This window comes from Clupea harengus, chromosome 24 (genome assembly GCF_900700415.2).
Source record: "Clupea harengus chromosome 24, Ch_v2.0.2, whole genome shotgun sequence".
NCBI classification, from domain to species: Eukaryota; Metazoa; Chordata; class Actinopteri; order Clupeiformes; family Clupeidae; genus Clupea; species Clupea harengus.
The window spans coordinates 11,454,623-11,472,742 of NC_045175.1; the positions used below are offsets into that span (position 1 = coordinate 11,454,623).

Sequence of the window (18,120 nt, forward strand, 5' to 3'; positions counted from 1 at the left end):
CCTGGTTTTCAAAAGATTTAAGCCAGCCCCTTCAATAAGAGCGGGTAATTCACTTCGTTTTTAACGTCCAAAATTTAACTTGAAATGGCGTTATTAACTTTTGCCTGGAAGTGTCTGTATTTATTTATTTAAACATGTCCATATTTGTGATATTTCTCTCGCTCAACGGCCAAGATCACGAGCTCAATGTCCGGTGTACACTCATAACTTACTAGTAAATCAAGACTGAGTTGCTTTGTACAAAAGCGTCTTCTAAATAATTACATGTTCATGTGTATTTACCAATAGGTGATGTAGCCTTCATATCGGGATACTTAACAGTCTTGTATGAGAAAATGTACTGCTGACGTGATGATTTCAAATCAAAGTTTATTTATAAGGCGCATTTCATACCAGGAGGTAACAAAGTGCGCCACGCAGAAGGGGGGAGGAGGGGGTTGCAAACCCTTGTATGAGATACAGATTACATTTTAAAACATGCCATGTAAGTGTAAATATATAACAAAGCACGCACACATGTACAGCAGACCCACTACAGACCACTGAGAACAGATACATATTAAAGAATGATTAATGAGGCATGCCTTAACTGCACGTTTAAAGGTTTCCACCGTTTCAGCTATACTGCCACAGTATTCCAACGGCTAGGCGCATATAAACTAACAGCTGCTTCTCCATGTCTCTTTGCCCTGGCCTTTGAAAAGAGGTCAGTACCTGAAGACTTCAGGGGTCTACTGGGTATGTGCCTTGAGAGCACGGCTGACATATATTCAGGTACATGACTATGGAGTGATTTTCAGACTAGTCAGTCGACTCTGAAACTAGCAGGTAGCCAGTGCAATGGTTTTAAGACTGATGTGATTTGATCACCCATCACTTTTTTAAACACACACAGAAACACCATCATGACGTGGCAATAAACGGCCGAGAGGGAATATGTAAGACTTGCTGGGTGTTACGGTATATGGTAGTTGAGCATTGCCATAAACCATTGCAAAAAATTGTTTAGAAAGTGCTTTTCAAAGATGCATGTGGGTGGCTCTTAAAAGAGCCGTTGTTTTTCGCGTTGAACCTAAATTACTTGGACTTCTCGGTCTTCTTAGGGAGAAGCACAGCCTGGATGTTGGGCAGCACACCACCCTGAGCGATGGTCACTCCGCCGAGCAGTTTGTTCAACTCCTCGTCGTTGCGCACAGCCAGCTGCAGATGGCGGGGAATGATACGACTCTTCTTGTTGTCACGGGCAGCGTTACCGGCCAACTCCAGGATCTCAGCGGTCAGATACTCGAGCACGGCAGCCATGTAGACCGGAGCTCCAGCTCCAACACGATGGGCATAGTTGCCCTTGCGGAGCAGCCTGTGAACTCGACCCACGGGGAATTGGAGTCCAGCCCTGGATGAGCGAGTCTTGGACTTTGCTCTGGTCTTGCCACCGGTTTTGCCGCGTCCACTCATATTTACTTTTTATCCTACACGTGTTAGAATAAGCAGAGAATGATGCCGACTCCTCGCAAGAGACAGTATTTATCGGAAATAGTCGAAGTCTTCATTCACTGAAAGGAGAATGCCGAGAGCCAATCATTGCAGAGATTTAGACCACAAGCCCTGCCCACTTTTTTCTAACTCCTCCAGCGCTAAACACTGCTTTTACCGCCTTTTTGTTAGGAGTATTTCATTAGAAAAAAATCGGAATGATTAAATTAAAACAAGCTTTATTTTAAAGCTGTCTATTAAATAAAGGTCAAGCACGGCCTCGATGTTGAAAATATTAATTGATGTTCCCGTTTACCCGATTATATAGTTACATTCTTGCAAATTTGTATTTGTGAGAATAAAGTCATTATCCTAGCTGGCCAGCTAATACCGAGACTTCATCTTAATGATTTAGCCACCACCTTTTCTTCTGATTACCCACATTATAGGGATTGGCACTGCATATGTACATAACCGTTGCAATAATCGGCTATTGTAATTAACCTTAGATCTGTATACAGGAAAGGATGTATAATACCCATTTCCACTTAGTGTGGTCAGATGTAAAAGTTACTTTGGAATAGACATTTCAATAGACAAAGTGGGTGGCTCTTAAAAGAGCCTTTTTTGACATCCAGGAGACGGTTCTCTCTCCTACTTACTTCTTCTTGGGTGCTGCCTTTTTGGGCTTAGCGGCTTTGGCTGCCTTAGGCTTAGCCACCTTGGGCTTTGCTGCCTTTGCCTTCTTAGGGCTTTTCGCTGCCTTCTTGGGTGCAGCGGGCTTCTTAGCCTTTTTGGGGCTCTTGGTGGCCTTCTTGGGGGCTGCGGGTTTCTTCGCCTTCTTCGCCGGAGACTTCTTAGCAGCAGCGGGCTTCTTTGCCACTGCCTTCTTGGGGCTCTTGGTGGCCTTCTTTGCTGCGGCGGGTTTCTTAGCAGCCGGCTTCTTCGCCTTGGGTGCAGCCTTCTTCACGGGCTTCTTAGCCTCTGCCTGCTTGTTCAGCTTGAAGGAGCCGGATGCTCCGGTGCCCTTGGTTTGGACCAAAGTACCCTTAGAAACGAGACTCTTGACGGCCAACTTGACGCGAGTGTTGTTCTTCTCGACGTCGTATCCACCAGCAGCTAAAGCCTTCTTCAGCGCGGACAGAGAGACCCCCTTCTTTTCCTTGGATGCTGACACAGCTTTCACGACGAGATCGCCGACGCTGGGTCCTGCCTTCTTGGGACGTGGGGCCTTCTTCTTGGGGGATTTAGCCGGGGCGGCGGCTGGAGCGGGAGCGACTTCTGCCATTGTTCGAGAATTTTAGTAAGACGCGCTAACAGCAACTGAAAATGTCTCACTGAGTGCCTCGCCAGTGAAGCGGGCTTAGATTAAGCTCACCATGAGAACCGTTTAGACTCAACGCCAATGGCTCTCTGTTCACACTTCCCCGACGAGCACCAAGTTGTGTTTTCTCCCCTCACATTTTGAAAGAATATCAGCCATTAAACAATTTGAAAACCTGAAACAAAGTTCTGAAAGATAAAGAAGAGGTTCTGCTCCTACATACGACCTAAAGAAAGCTGAGTTTCATCTTATTTTAGAGTCATACCAAACAGAAAACCGAGTGCTGCAGCGAAGAAATCGAGTCGCTATTGTGGACTTGGGGCTGTTATAATGCGTATAAAATCCATAAAATCAAGCACAATACTTACCATAAATACCCGGGGATAACAACAGGAGTATCTTTAACCTAACAAACATATTTAAACCGTCTATGTACATTCTAGATATTGTCAGACGCAGTCTGTTTTATAGTCAGTAAAACACAAGGGAACTGCAGTGATCATACTGAAGGACTAGACTTCACATATAACGGTTACAAGATCCACAAGTCTGGTCTGCTTGATGACAAACCATACTTCACGAATATAAATTACTACAATATTATCATGCAAAGACAAATCCACTTTTTGAAAAGAGAGAAAATAGTTACATGTTACACGACATTCTGGCGTGGAAAATATGCGTATAAAATCGTCGCAGCCTAAGCGTTTCTTTCAAGCTTCAAAATCTGAAATCGTAGCTGCATAATTCCATGCAGTGTTGGGAATATGCGAATTTGAAAGGCATCGTGTGGGTTTGTTCTTGTCCTGAATAAACATGCATTTACACCTACTACAGTAATGTTACATCGCAACATAGAGATCGCGTCATTGTTCTAATCATTTGTTTGGACTTTCATTGCATCGCTTTCTTTTTATACACAGAAAACCAGAATCAATATAATAAGCGTTGTATAGACTTTCGAGATACACCTAATAAACAAAATTATATGAAGTATTTTCGAATGGGGCTTAAGGTATTGTGTAGTATTACGAGAGTGTATTTGAATTTATTTAACACTGCCTGATAAATGTAAAACGTGCGGGAATTGGTAACAAAGGAAAGGGAAGTTGCCGTTGACATGGAATGTCCATGTAGGTTGTCGATGAGTGGCGGGGAGTTAGCCCCATTGGCTAAAGCTAGCCCCGTTTAGCCCGATTGGCTAAAGCTAGCCCCATTTAGCCCCATTGGCTAAAACTAGCCCCATTTAGCCCCATTGGCTTAACAACAACCAACCCCGTTTCTTCTTTTCACTGTAAGAGGAGTAGCACAGCTTCTGATTTACATACGCCCGTCTATATAAATCTACGGTCTTTTACTTTTGAACATACCAACCTTACCACAATCATGCCTGAGCCAGCGAAGCCAGCCCCCAAGAAAGGATCTAAGAAAGCCGTGACCAAGACGGCAGCCAAAGGAGGCAAGAAGCGCAGAAAGACCAGGAAGGAGAGCTATGCCATCTACGTGTACAAGGTGTTGAAGCAGGTCCACCCCGATACCGGTATTTCCTCTAAGGCGATGGGCATCATGAATTCTTTCGTGAATGACATCTTCGAGCGCATTGCTGGGGAGTCTTGCCGCCTGGCTCACTACAACAAGCGGTCCACCATCACCTCCAGGGAGATCCAGACCGCAGTGCGTCTGCTTCTGCCCGGTGAGCTTGCCAAGCACGCCGTGTCCGAGGGAACAAAGGCAGTCACCAAGTATACCAGCTCCAAGTAAATCTTTAACTTCTACTAAAACACAAAGGCTCTTTTAAGAGCCACCCAATCTTTCTTCTAAGAGCAGAATATATTCTGAATGCAACAGTCTGGCACAGATTAATTTGCCGGATCTGTGACGTTTACAGAACTAACCGCAGGGTTAGTTACGGTATGGTTTTGTTTGTTATTTTTACTCTATTTTTTAAATATATATTTAAAGGTCGTCTACCCATAGATACCACTGTATAATCTCACATCCTGCTTCAGGCAGGCAACACGTTGTCATCACAGATGCTGCAAACAGGAACATGTTGATGTGCACTTCTCTTGCCCTTCTCATTGGAAATCAGAATCAGGTTTTATTGGCCACGTAAGTTCGCACAAACAAGGAATTTGACTTGGTACAGTGTGCTCACAGTGTGTTTACACAGAATATACAACACAAACAGTGCAACGGTCTAAGAAAGTATATTCAAGGAGGAATGCCTTTATACAGGAGCTGTGAATTGTAACACAACAATAGTGCAAAGAAGTGGAGACTGCAGGAATAAATATTAGATGGTATGAGTATGACGGTTATACAGTAAGGGTGGGATGTGTATTGTATTTGAGGATAAAATAAATAAATGAATGGGCGACAGTGATTTGACATCCCTCTTCTGAAGGCTCCATGCAGCATACAGAAAGACACCAGGGACACAGACTCACCTCTAAATACACTAACACGTCAGTATACAGTCAATAAATACACCGGTGGAGCACACATATATTCACTCAAACACACACAGACAGACAAAGATGAAAATGATGGTGCTAGATAAAGACGAGCCCAGTTAAGCGTGTTCAAAATTAAATATGCCCCACACTGTCAAATATTTCATGTTGGTTAAACTTACAAACACAAGTTCCCCTACTGAAAAATACCATTGTCTCAATTCAAAAGTTGCTCTAACTAGGCCTACAAAGTATTTGTTGTCCTAACATTGTTTAAGAGGATTACATTTCAAGGTCTATATCTAAGTTCTCATAAATGACATGACTTGTAACTCGTCACACATGAACTTAAAACACTGCCACACACTCTGTATGTGATGTACAGTATGTATAATACACCAGTGGAGCGCACACACACATATAACACTGCTATGTGTTTGCCAAACACTCGCACACTCTGTATGTATGTACAGTATGTATGTATGTATGTATGTTCCATGTACATAATATGTTTTACATGAGAGGTGTCTGCCGGCTCCACCACCACACATCCTACACTGGAGATAACAGCAGCAAACAGAAGAGTGAAATCCAGACAGGCTGTCTGCTCCTCACCTGTCCTCTCCATGCCCCTCACCTGTGGTAGAATGCCCCTCACCTGTGGTAGAATGCCCCTCACCTGTGGTAGAATGCCCCTCACCTGTGGTAGAATGCAAGTTCAGGTGTGGATTTGTCAGACCAGTTGGTCCAGTATTACGCAACACACAGCCCAAAACTGTGAAGTGGTACAGGAAACTCCTTCTTCTTCACTTCCTGGATATGGCTGCAACACATGCCCACCTTCACCACAAAGATCTCATGCAAGACATGCACAAGGACAGCATGAGCCACAAGGCTTTCATGGAGGAGCTCACCGCACAGTTTTGTGGCCTGCCACTGAGGACTCAGTGACATAAGGCTCCTGTAAAGAACGCCAGCCATGTTCACAAACTAGTTTGTGTGGTTGAGCTCAACACCGACGGTGGGAAGAAGGCTTGTGTTAACCACTAGGCCTGTGCATATTGCAGGATGCTTGAAAGTGCAAAGCATGTGATGTCTACCTTCACCTACTACCAGAGAGAAACTGCTTTAGTGCTAAGCATCCTGATGAGGATATGCTGTATGTAATCTATTGAGTAGCCTACAGTTGAAGAGGCCTTCTTTTTTTATATATATATGTATATATATATATATATATATATATATATTTTATACTCTTTTGGACTCTCAAAACTGATGAAACCTTTGGTGCCTCCACAACCTTTGGCGCGTCCCCGACCTTTGGCCCCACCGTGACCCCTTGTGCTGCTTTGAGAGCCTTCATCTTGTTGTTCCGGTAGGCGTATTTCTCCTTCTGGGCTGTCAGCTGTATCATGCGTCGATCCTCTCTCTTCTGCTTGTAGTTGTAGTACACATCCAGGGGGTTCTGGAGAGGGAACACATTAGTCATACCAATAACATTCATCATTACATATTATTACTATATCTAGATATTGGTACATTAGGACTATAACAGAGATACAGATTATGCAATAAGTATTGATATATTAAAGTACTTAGATAATCTCACCACAGCGTGTATTGAAGTATGTGGGTGTGTGTATGTGATTGTGTGTGAGAGTGTGTGTGTGTATGTGATTGTGTGTGAGAGTGTGTGTGTGTGAGTGTGTGTGTGTGTGTGTGTGTGTGTGTGTGTGTGTGTGTGTGTATGTGTGTGTGTGTGTGTGTGTGTGTGTGTGTATGTGTGTGTGTGTGTGTGATTGTGTGTGTGTGTGTGTCAAGGTTATTATAGTTAACGAAAACTAACGAAAAAACGAAAACGAGGTGTGATTTTTCTTTTCGTTAACTGAAATAAAAATAAAAACGAGGCTTTATAAAAAAACGATAACTAACTGAAACTGTATTGTGTCTTTACAAAACTAACTAAAATAAAATAGAATTATAGAGAAAATGTCCTTAGTTTTCGTCTTTGTCAATGTATTTCATAGATGTCAATTGATTTCATACATAGCGTCTATCTTCCGCCGTACCACTTTTACTACACGCCCCTCACCTGGTATTATGGCGGCAAAAGTCGGGAGAAAGCGACAGAGTCCTATTTGGGATTACCTGGAACAGTAACGTGCGGTGAGGTTCGTGGCTGGTGAGGCACTGACTCTTTCAGAGTCAGATTTACAAATATATAAACCCAATACAGTATCTTAAATCACCATTCAATTGGCAGCTTGCACATTGACTACTGGTTGTTTTTCATATCAGCATTCTAACATAGGTAAGGTGGCTACATACAGTTGGCAGCTGCTAGCTTGTGATGAACTCGTGTTAATATGTGTGATTATGTACAACTTTAGCTGCAATTTAAGTTTAATTTCTCAAAATCAGCTCACCAAAGTGATCACAACCACTTGTTTGATGTTAAATGGCTTTACATAGACATTAAACAATCCTAAGAGAACGGGAAATTAACGGAGCAAGGGCTTTCTCTGATATCAATGTAATGTTAGCGAATGAGGGGTGAGATACCCCCCTGCTAATATTTAGTCTCCGCTGTACGTCCAAAACCAAATCTATTCTTGAGGTTCAAAATATTTTCAAAACATTTTGGCTTTGGATGTGAGAAGTCGATCGAGTTATCTTCTGTCCCGTCGTTTCAAGCATTCATTTTAGCTACGGCATTGGTCTCCCATTATTGATCAATTCACGTTTTGATTGAAAGTCCAGTTATGAGAAATGTTTTAGCTTAGCTATAGAATCTTCCATTTTCGTAGTCAATGTCAAATATAAGAAGAGTAACGGCAGAACAAGAATAAACCCGACCGGTGGGCTCTCGCATGCTCCCTTTTTTGAAGCAGAGGTACTATTTGCCTCCTCTCCGTGCTTTTTCACTGCGGCTTTACGTCAGATCAGCAAAACTAAATAGGTTCTACGCATGCGCTCAACCTAGTTTGTGAGGGATTGCGCAATCTGAGATGAGGCACAGCTCGTCGCTGCCTCACCGTCTCACTGTCTCCTGTCTGTTTGAACAGGACATGCGCAAATTCTGTTTTTATTACATATTATTTATTATAGCTTGTATCTTCTATTCATTTTGAGCATTTTGTTTTGACTGCCCCCCCCCCCCCCCTTCGTTTCTTGCATTCCGCGGTAAAGACTAAAACTAATACTGAAACTAATAAAAACTAAACTCAAACTAAGCATTTTCAAAAAATAGAAACTAAACTAAACTAGCAAACCCGCTTTAAAAACTAATTAAAACTAAACTGAAATTGAAAACAAAAAGTCAAAACGAAATAAAAATAAAAACTAGTGAAAAACGCAAAACTATAATAACCTTGGTGTGTGTGTGTGTGATCTCACCACACCACTACCTCATGGTGTGTGCAAAGCTATCATCAAAGCAAGAGGTGGCTACTTTGAAGAATGTAAAATATAAAACATGTTCTGGTTTGTACATGATTCCATATGCATTCTGATGTCTTCAGCATTAATGTATAAAATAATGAAAGAAAGAAAACACATTGAATGAGAAGATGTGTTCAAACTTTAGATTGGTACTGTATATGTAAAGAGTCAAATATATATGTATAGAGAGGTGTATGGCAATATGTATTGGCACTCTGAGATTCTTCTGAATGAAAAGTGCGTTACAAATAAAATGAATTATTATTATTATTAGATTCAGATATATGTATAGAGTCAGATATATATGTATAGAGTCAGATATATACAGTATGTATAGTCAGATATATATGTATAGAGTCAGATATATACAGTATGTATAGAGTCAGATATATGTATAGATTCAGATATATGTGTATACACTCCAGCACACATCATCATACCAATATTTACACACACCGTTGCAAATGATCAGGAACCTACAGAAATAATATTTGTATTGAGAACAACAAATAATCTTTGCTTTGATCACTTTCTTTCCTAAATTAGATCTCCTTAACTTACTGCCACTTCATTGTTCTACTTCAGTTGAGAGTCACTTCTGATGAAAGTGTCTGGACAAATGTATAAAGGTAAATGAAAATATAAAATCCATTAATCTAATTGCTTTGACTTCCATGACATCACGAACACAGAGATGGAACTTCAAAACTCAATAAACTTGAAACAATTAAATCAAATCAACTGCTTTATTTCCTCTTTTTACAGACATCACTGCGAAGAAAAAATGGAACAACAAACAACATATAGTAACATGAACTACTCCTGTAAACCGCAACGCTTTTGTTTCCCAGAAGAGAAAGCAGATAAAAAGACAAATAATCGTGTACATGGCAAATAAACTACTCTCCTGTCTTTACTGATCGTCTGCAGATAAGCCTGCCCTGCTCTCAGCCTATCATAGCAGGACTGGGCAGCATTGACACTAGGCCACCCACTACTTAAACATTTTACGCAGGAAGGAGGAGAGGATGTTATCGCCGATCTTAGCTATAGATATGAGGATTTTCTCGAAGAACCCTGGCTTAGCCTCTTGATTCCGCTTCTTCTCCTTCTTGAGTTGCTTGATGTCCTGGCCCATGATCTCAGCCTGGTCCTTGAAGCCCTTCTCCAGCATCTCCTTCTGCTCCTTCAGTTTGCTCTCCAGGGCTCGATCCAACTCCTCGAGCAGGAGCTTCTTCTCCTCATCCATCTTCTCCTGCAGGCGCCTCACGCGCTCCTCCTGGCTGCGACGCTCGTCCTCCAGGGCGCACTTCAGGTCCTGAGACCGCTGCTCCTCTGCCTTGGCTCTCTGCTCCTGCACCCTCGTCTTCTCATGGGCCTCTGGGGTGGGGGAGGGGATTAAAAGGGAGGGTAAGAAGAAGTTAAGGTTGTTATGAGAAAGGAGAGTTTCACATTGTGGCACCGCCACAGATAAGTAGGACGTAGATCACACCCTCACACATATACCCGTTAAGTAATAAGGTTTATGTTAAACTGCTGAGGTAGTAGTGAGGGAGTTTAGATTAAGTCCTAAAGGGAAATCCACTCTTTACTTATAAGTTACTGGTAAATGGTGACATTGTATTCTTCATTTATTTTCCTATATAATTGTATATGTGTATGTGTATAATTGCTATCAGGCCCTTTACTGATTTTGACAGGAAGTGGGACCTTTAAGCACACCTGAAGAAACAGACAGGAAGTGCATGTGTGGGACACCTGTGACACCTTCCTGGCAGGTGGAGAAGGCATTGCTGTGTGCTAAACAAAAGAAAACTGGACGATTTCTGTAAGGAGCCTGTGGCCAGTTTTTGGAGTATAGACCTCTCTTACTTGCCTGTTTGGATTATACGGTACTTTGATTCTTGGATCTTTTTTTTTTTGCAAGAAAAGAGGATTCTTTTGGGGTGAGACCAATCCTTTTGTTTGTTGCTTTACCAGGGCTGGATATTGTTTGAAGACAGGCTTTTTCTTTTTTGGCCCTCCCAAAAGCTTCAAGGGACTTAATGTTTGGCGTGATATGTATAATTTGTTATTTCGTTTTCCAGAATGATTGCCATGTTTATTTCTTGATGATTGTCGACTACATTTTGAGAGATGTGAGCAAATTGTCTCTTATTTTTTGTTGAAAATGTACACCTCTGCAGTGTCTCGTAAAATCGATTAACAGTTTGAGTTTCTATAAAGAAGCCAATTTCTTATAACATGAGAGGGGTTTTGGGGGAGAAACTGTCTTATGTGATGCATCTATGAATGTATGTATGAATACATTTATGTATGTATGTATGTGACGTATATGTGTGTGCATGTATGTATGTATGTATGTGTGTGCATGTATGTATGTATGTATGTATGTATGTATGTATGTTCAACAGTGAAGATTTGGTTTCTTCCACTCGCACCCTTTTTGTGCTATGTTAACATACTGAGCATGTGCATATGTCATGCTGTTGGGGATATAGTGGCTCTCCTCACAGTTCGAAGGATTAGAGTCACGGTGAGTTGTTCATAAAGAGAGCTCCTACACTATTATTTTAGAATGCAATGACTAAACGTCATAAATCAATGGTAATTATGTAGAGGTGTTCCACAGTCTGTCCTTACGTAAACAGTGTGTTTGTGTTACTAGTTATGCACATTTGAATGTATATTTTATCAAAGTCCAAAATCACACGTGTGAATAGCTAATATTTCATCTCCCTCTTACATTAGCATAAAGTGTTGTGATCCATGCTGCTGCGCTAAGGAGTCCCAACTTATTGTCATTTGTGCCAGGTACATGTTTTGAATTTTCTTTGGATATTTCTATCGTACTTTGTAATTGAATTTGAATTGAAAATATATGACAGTTTGGAGGATTGGAGTCACGCATTAAGTGTTGTGATCCACGCTGCTGTGCTAAGAAGTCCCAACTTATTGTCATTTGTGCCAGGATAATAAAGTGACAAACTGGACCCACGTCTCCTACCTTCATTTGAAAGCAACACAACGCAGACGAATTTGAGGGGGTTACATAGGCAGGTACACTTATGTGAGAAACGAATTCATGTCAAGTAATCCGTGCGAGACCAGAAGAGACTTTAGTGCAAAACGTGATGAGACTTCCCGCTCTGGAGCCAACTTGTTCCACACTATGGACTAGACACATGTTGACAATTGACACTGACAAGGCTGCCAGCCTCCCATTGAAGATCCACTCCCTAATTTCTGCAACTTCAGGTATAACCATACTTTCAAACTTCCATATATGGTATTAAGAAGGACAATATTTTGCATTCCCCAATTTAGTTTTATGTTTTTTTGCTCCCCCTAGTGCCTTCTTAGCGTCATGTTCCATACAGTCACAGAGATCATTAAATATCTCCAAACCATTGGTGTGACAAGCGAGCTACATTTGTTGAAATTTCCTTAGGCTTGGTAATGACAACATACGTTAAGATTACTTATCAAGAGTGACCAGATGTAAAAACATCTACTATTAAAGGTGCCACATGTAAGAATTCTAATGTAAAACAGCAACAGATTATGAAGAATGTCACTGACATAATGTCAATGTACTGTGTTGCCTTGATATCTAATAAAGTTAGCATGCTTACTTATTCTAGTCTAATGGAAAACATTTGCAACTGTGGAGCTACATACGGAGCTCATATCTTTGCGTAAACGTTAAATGTTTCTGCACTGGCACTTGCTGAGGTGCGAGTTTTGGGAGCAAAAGAGGTCATCCCTTTTTCTATGGAAATAAAAAGTTTTGAGACATGAAAACCCGGGTTTTCTCAATACCTTCACTCCTTTCCCCAGGATACATACAGTGGGCAAAATAAGTATTTGAACCCCTGCCGATTTTGTAAGTTTGGCCACTTGCAAAGAAATGTGTGATCTATAATTGTAATGGTAGGTGTATTTTAACAGTGAGAAATAGAATATCAACAAACAAATCCAGAAAACTGCATTTTATAACATTTATGACTTTATTTGTATTTGATGCAGAAAATAAGTATTTGAACCCCTAAGCAAACAGCAAGAATTCTGGCTCCCAATGACCAGTTATGTGCCCAAGAAGCACACAGATTAGTCCTCATTAGGCCTAACAAGGTACACCTGATCTCAACTGGTGACGTGTATAAAAGAAACCTGTCCAAAGAATCATACTACACACCTTCAACCTCACCACCCTGGGCAAGACCAAAGAGTTGACCAAGGAAGTCAGAGATAAGATTGTCGACCTGCACAAGGCTGGAATGGGTTACAAAACCATCGGCAAGCAGCTTGGTGAGAAGCAGACAACTATTGGTGCGATTATTCGCAAATGGAAGCAACACCAAACAACTGTCCATCGCTCTAGGTCTGGGGCTCCATGCAAGATATCCCCTCCTGCGGTATCGGTGATCATCCGAAAGGTGCAGAAAACCCATATAACTACACAGGGGGGAGCTTGTGAATGATCTCAAGGCAGCTGGGACCACAGTCATCAAGAAAACCATTGGCAACACACTACGCCGTAATGGTTTGAAGTACTGCAGAACTCTCAAGGTCCCCCTGCTCAAGGAAGCACATGTACAGGGCCGTCATTTGCCAATGAACACTTGAATGATTCTAAGGAGGATTGGGAGACAGGATGTGGTCAGATGAGACCAAAATCAAGCATGGAGGTGGAAACATTATGCTTTGGGGCTGTTTCTCTGCCAAGGGTTCAGGACGACTCCACTGCATCGAGGGGACTATGGATGGGGCCATGTAATGTGGAATATTGGGCTTGAACCTCATTCCCTCATTCCCTCCCATTGAAAACGCAACCTTAAGGATTTGGAGAGGATCTGCAAAGAGGAATGGACCAAAATCCCTCCTGAGATGTGTGTAAACCTGGTAACCAACTACAAGAAAAGTCTGACGTCTGTGCTTGCCAACAAGGGTTATTCCACCAAGTACTCAGTCATGTTTTGCTAGGGGTTCAAATACTTATTTTCTGCATGAAATGGAAATTAAGTCATAAATGTTATAAAATGCAGTTTTCTGGATTTTTTTGTTGATATTCTGTTTCTCACTGTTAAAATATACCTACTATTACAATTATAGATCACACATTTCTTTGCAAGTGGCCAAACTTGCGAAATCGGCAGGGGTTCAAATACTTATTTTCCCCACTGTACATATGACTGATGCTGATGTAGAGTCAACTGTTTGGGACTTATCCATGTCATGATATGCATAGACTCTCAGTCTAGTAAACTCTGCCCCCCCCCCCCCCCCCCCCCCCCCCCCATTTTTCAAAATTATGCAGTGAATAAAGTCAGGCTCAGAGCTGGGGGTGAACTTACACTTTAACTCACAAGTATGCAACTAAAGACAGAGGATTTGGGTAGTAGGTTAATTCTGATTGGCTCAAAATCACTACTTTGCGCTGAAACCGCGTCTGTTGGTGGCAGCCGTCTTACCGGCCATCTTCTTGTCGGCCTCTGTGAGTTTCTCGTCAGCCTTTAAGATGGACTTGGCCTCAGCGTTCTTCTCCTGGAAAAACTCCTCCAACACCTTTTCCCCCTGAAGACAAGAAAGAAAACAAACATACGTATATGCTATACACAGACAAAAAAAACACTCACACACACACACACACACACACACAAATACAGACAGACACACCTATACCAACAAACACAGACATATTGATACACACCGAAATACACAAACACATATATAAGAGATCCAAACATACCATGCAACTGATTTCCCAAGAAAACACCACTGTTATACAATAATATAACAGACCTCTATGTTAGCTCTGACGTTAGTTGCGGTTGCGTGATTCTAGCAAAGAACTCGATGAAATGTCGGTCTGATGGGTGATGCCGATTTATTCTACGACCTCGAGCACACACAACACGCTACGATGGAGAGAGAGAAGGAGAGATTAGGAGGTATGGTCCATAGTGTAGTTTGTCTCCTGGTTGGCCTTGTCTTTACATTTACATTTAGCAGACGCTTTTATCCAAAGCGACTTACATATGTGCGACTTGTGTGTACATTTTACACAATTAGGGGTTCAGTGTCTTGCTCAAGGACGCTTCGACAGGGAATCGAACTAGCAACCTTCTGATTACTAAACGACTTATCTACCTCCTGTACCACTGTCGCCCCACTGTCTTCACTGGCCACTCCTCACATCAGGAGCAATTAGGGGTTCAGTGCTTGCTCAAGGACGCTTCGACAGGGAATCGGACTAGCAACCTTCTGATTAGTAAACGACTTCTCTACCTCCTGTACCACTGTCGCCCCACTGTCTTCACTGGCCGCAATGTCTCCTCAATTCTCCTTGCTCCGTTCTCTCACCACTCATAGCGGTCGTTGTCTCTACGGAACTCTTTCTTCAACACAACACACTCAGCATACAAGTTACATTTTAGTTATAGTCAAAGGTGTGAATGTCAGCAGACAGGAAGGGTCTTGCTGACCATTTGTGTGTTAATGAAGGTGGAGAGAATGTGATACATTCTTGTGGGGGAGGATTTCATATGAGTTGAAAGTATATGAAAAACGCCTAAATATAACACCATGTGTAACAGATATGAGATATCCATATATTGTTTTCCTCTTTATCTGTAATACTAATTTCCTATACGTGTAGTCACTAGCCAATCAGCAGGTTGGAATACAGGTGAGACTAAACAGGAAGTAGTCAGAGACCGGTGAACGTGGAGAACGTGAGTGCAGCTGCCTGACTCTGCAGAATTGGAAGAGTGAACAATAAAGTTTAATACTGAATATAGGTTTAAGTTAGCGACACTTAGTGATTGCCTTTTTGCCTTTGGAGTGTGTAGCCGTTAAGACATTAGCGAGGCGCAGTGCACCGGCCAGAGGAAGAAGTTAGAATCGCGTTGGTTGGTGTTCGCTGCCCTTTGCCATCCAGAGACTGCTCCAGAGTTCCAGCGACCGAGTGCAAACTGAAGGGAAGACTTGAGGTGAAGTAACCTGACTTTGTGTTATTTAACAGCAAGCAGGGCTGTAGTGGAGGGTGAACGCACGTAAACGCCGTTTACGCACTTCTGGAATTTTGGAAATAGCGTTTACGCTAGTCATTTTAAATCACCTAAGACTAAATTGCATATTGTTGAACATATAAACGCCGTAGTCTGAATAATTTTCTTCTGCGCTGTATTATGGTCTGTGACCCTCCAATCAGTGCCTTGCGGCTGTGGCGGCTACACCAATCAGGATCCAGGAAGTATGTAAACACATACACATTCGGAATGAATTCATTAGCCATGGATATCAGGCGATTTTTGAAGAGACCATCAATTGCTTTCACTCACACAGATGCCTGCAGAAGGCCTCAAGTACAAAGTAAAACTGAAGAAGATCAATTCACATTTTAAAACGTGAAAGTTTTGGAACGTTTTGGTTCGAACAACATCGTATTAAGACAGAGACAAACGCTATTAATAACGTGCTTTCAAATACGACGATGCAGGTAACAAGCAAGCCTTCCCTGTTCCATCTAAATAGGCCTAATAAAACGTAAATTATTTCAGCAATCGAAGATGCATGAGTAATTATCCTCACGCATATCGCTGCAGATAAGGCTATTTCATTGCAAATTGTAGACAGATTCTTTGCAAGCCAGTTAGACATAGCTAAGTGAAATGTTTTAGCTTAGCTATAGAATGTTCCATTTTCGCGGTCAAGGTAAAATATAAGTGTAGAAGAAGAGCAACAGCAGAACCAGCACAAACCCGACCAGTGGGTTAGAAACGTGAGCGGGGAGCCAAGCTGTTGCTTCACTGAATAGGCCTATATGCTTAATCAATACGTTATTTGAAGTCATGAAAGGTGTAGAGTAGCCTGTGATTATTTGAAAACAAGTCAGTTCTCAATGTGAAAAAAACATGCTTGTTCAATCCAACACAGTATGTGAAGTCCTGGCTGGTGAAGCACAGGAGAGCCATGAACCCCAGAACACGCCCCTGCAAGGCAGGTTTCTCCAATGGTTAAAGAACAGGGGAAGTGTTTAATTGCAGCATGGTTTCTTTTTATATTAAACTTTTCAGGTGTATCACCCTGGGCCTGTTTCCAGAGGCCTTCATTTTTTTTTAGGTCCTATAGAGGTCCTTTCTTTTGTCTCCTCCACCACCCCCTTCATTTTTGTGAGGCCTACACATACTTTTCTTGAAATTTAATAAACTACAAACTCATCTATTCACTGTCATTGATTTAATATGACTTTAACTGATATCATAATGGAATATAGCCAGGACAGCCTTACAGAGTCGCTTCGCGCCGTGTTGCATCGCGTCGTGTTGCATCGCATCGAGGTCTGTCTGATCCCAAAATTCATAGTTTACCCACCTCTAATTTTACCACTACAGCACTGACAGCAAGCTATAGTGTAGAGAAACCATTGCTTTACTCGTGAATGCGACGGAGAGAGATAACTCTGCCTGGACTGAAACTTTTGTTAATTGATTTGTCACTTTGTTACATGCTAGGACCAGGACATTTTTGGCTAGCCTATTTGATTTGATACTTTGCCGTTTTTCCTGTGGACTAAGTCTGAACGAGAATTGAGTATTTTGCTCTGGACTGAATCATAGGACTGTTAAAGGACACTTCCACTTGGAACCTAATATTTGTCTGATTGTATGGACTGAAACCATTTTCTGTTTAAAACAACTATTGGTGAGAGGACACTGGCCAGTGACATTTATTGTCTATATATGTAGTGACTGCTGTTAATTTGTTGTGAAGTTACATTGTTTAAATTCTATATAAGTTATTTTCAATATATTGCAACTGTGAAGTGAAAGGGGTTAATTAAAGTTTATTTAGATTAATATGATAAATCCTATCTGAGCGCTCAGGTTTAGTATGTTGGCCAACATTAGTGGTAGCATGTTTGAATCACTACTGTGAAGGGTGATTTTGAGTAACCAGCAATATTTCCATGTACTTTGTATTTGTTTTAATATTTCAATTGATTTAGTATGATAAATAACCACTCATTTTCAACTGTTTAACTATTGCTTATACGGTGAAGTTCTTGGCTCTTCTCTGAAGTAGGGGCGTCTCATCCTCTGCCAGTAGAGTATGGTAGTTAGGGGAAATACAGGGTAAGTTGCGCATACAGACACTTATCCTTGTATTCTGTCCTTTAGGTCATCACTGTGACATGTACAAATCCTAAACCCTAAACTATTATATTTGTTTCACTTAGGGCAGGTTAGGCTTGAGATTAGTAGGCCTGGGGGTTAGGGACTCAGATCCTTTTATCTCCAGCCTTTCAGGGAAGTGTTAATTACCCCTACTAAGCGGACGTAGGTCCCGTTCGCTACACATACACACAGACAGACACACACACACACACACACACTACCCTGGCGCTCACCTTCATGCCCT

At 41.7% G+C, this 18,120-nt stretch overlaps 5 protein-coding genes across 5 annotated transcripts in view; 2 read left to right on the forward strand and 3 right to left on the reverse strand.

Annotated features, from left to right (window-relative positions):
* LOC105896910 (guanylate-binding protein 1-like) overlaps positions 1 to 18,120 on the reverse strand; it is a 78,780-nt gene that overhangs the window by 30,504 nt on the left and 30,156 nt on the right. The window lies entirely within an intron of this gene.
* On the reverse strand, positions 1,015 to 1,507 carry LOC105894079 (histone H2A-like). The gene has a single exon (XM_012820550.3). It carries the CDS (start codon positions 1,453 to 1,455, stop codon positions 1,078 to 1,080), a length of 378 nt encoding a protein of 125 aa, XP_012676004.1. The 5' UTR covers positions 1,456 to 1,507; the 3' UTR covers positions 1,015 to 1,077.
* LOC105894078 (histone H1-like) lies at positions 2,129 to 2,833 on the reverse strand. Its single transcript, XM_012820549.3, has one exon. The coding sequence runs from the start codon at positions 2,759 to 2,761 to the stop codon at positions 2,132 to 2,134; it is 630 nt and encodes a 209-aa protein (XP_012676003.1). The 5' UTR covers positions 2,762 to 2,833; the 3' UTR covers positions 2,129 to 2,131.
* LOC105894081 (histone H2B 1/2-like) lies at positions 4,154 to 4,912 on the forward strand. The gene has a single exon (XM_012820552.3). It carries the CDS (start codon positions 4,184 to 4,186, stop codon positions 4,556 to 4,558), a length of 375 nt encoding a protein of 124 aa, XP_012676006.1. The 5' UTR covers positions 4,154 to 4,183; the 3' UTR covers positions 4,559 to 4,912.
* LOC105891256 (alanine--tRNA ligase, mitochondrial) overlaps positions 16,193 to 18,120 on the forward strand; it is a 6,537-nt gene continuing 4,609 nt past the window's right edge. The window contains exon 1 of the mRNA XM_031561979.1: positions 16,193 to 16,198. Within this exon, the coding sequence (XP_031417839.1) occupies positions 16,193 to 16,198 (6 nt within the window). The remainder of the gene's footprint in view (positions 16,199 to 18,120) is intronic.

Excerpts from the sequence above, each read along its gene's own strand:
- LOC105894078 (XM_012820549.3), bottom strand. The coding sequence starts at position 2,761 with ATGGCAGAAGTCGCTCCCGCTCCAGCCGCCGCCCCGGCTAAATCCCCC.
- LOC105894079 (XM_012820550.3), bottom strand. The coding sequence starts at position 1,455 with ATGAGTGGACGCGGCAAAACCGGTGGCAAGACCAGAGCAAAGTCCAAG.
- LOC105894081 (XM_012820552.3), top strand. The coding sequence starts at position 4,184 with ATGCCTGAGCCAGCGAAGCCAGCCCCCAAGAAAGGATCTAAGAAAGCC.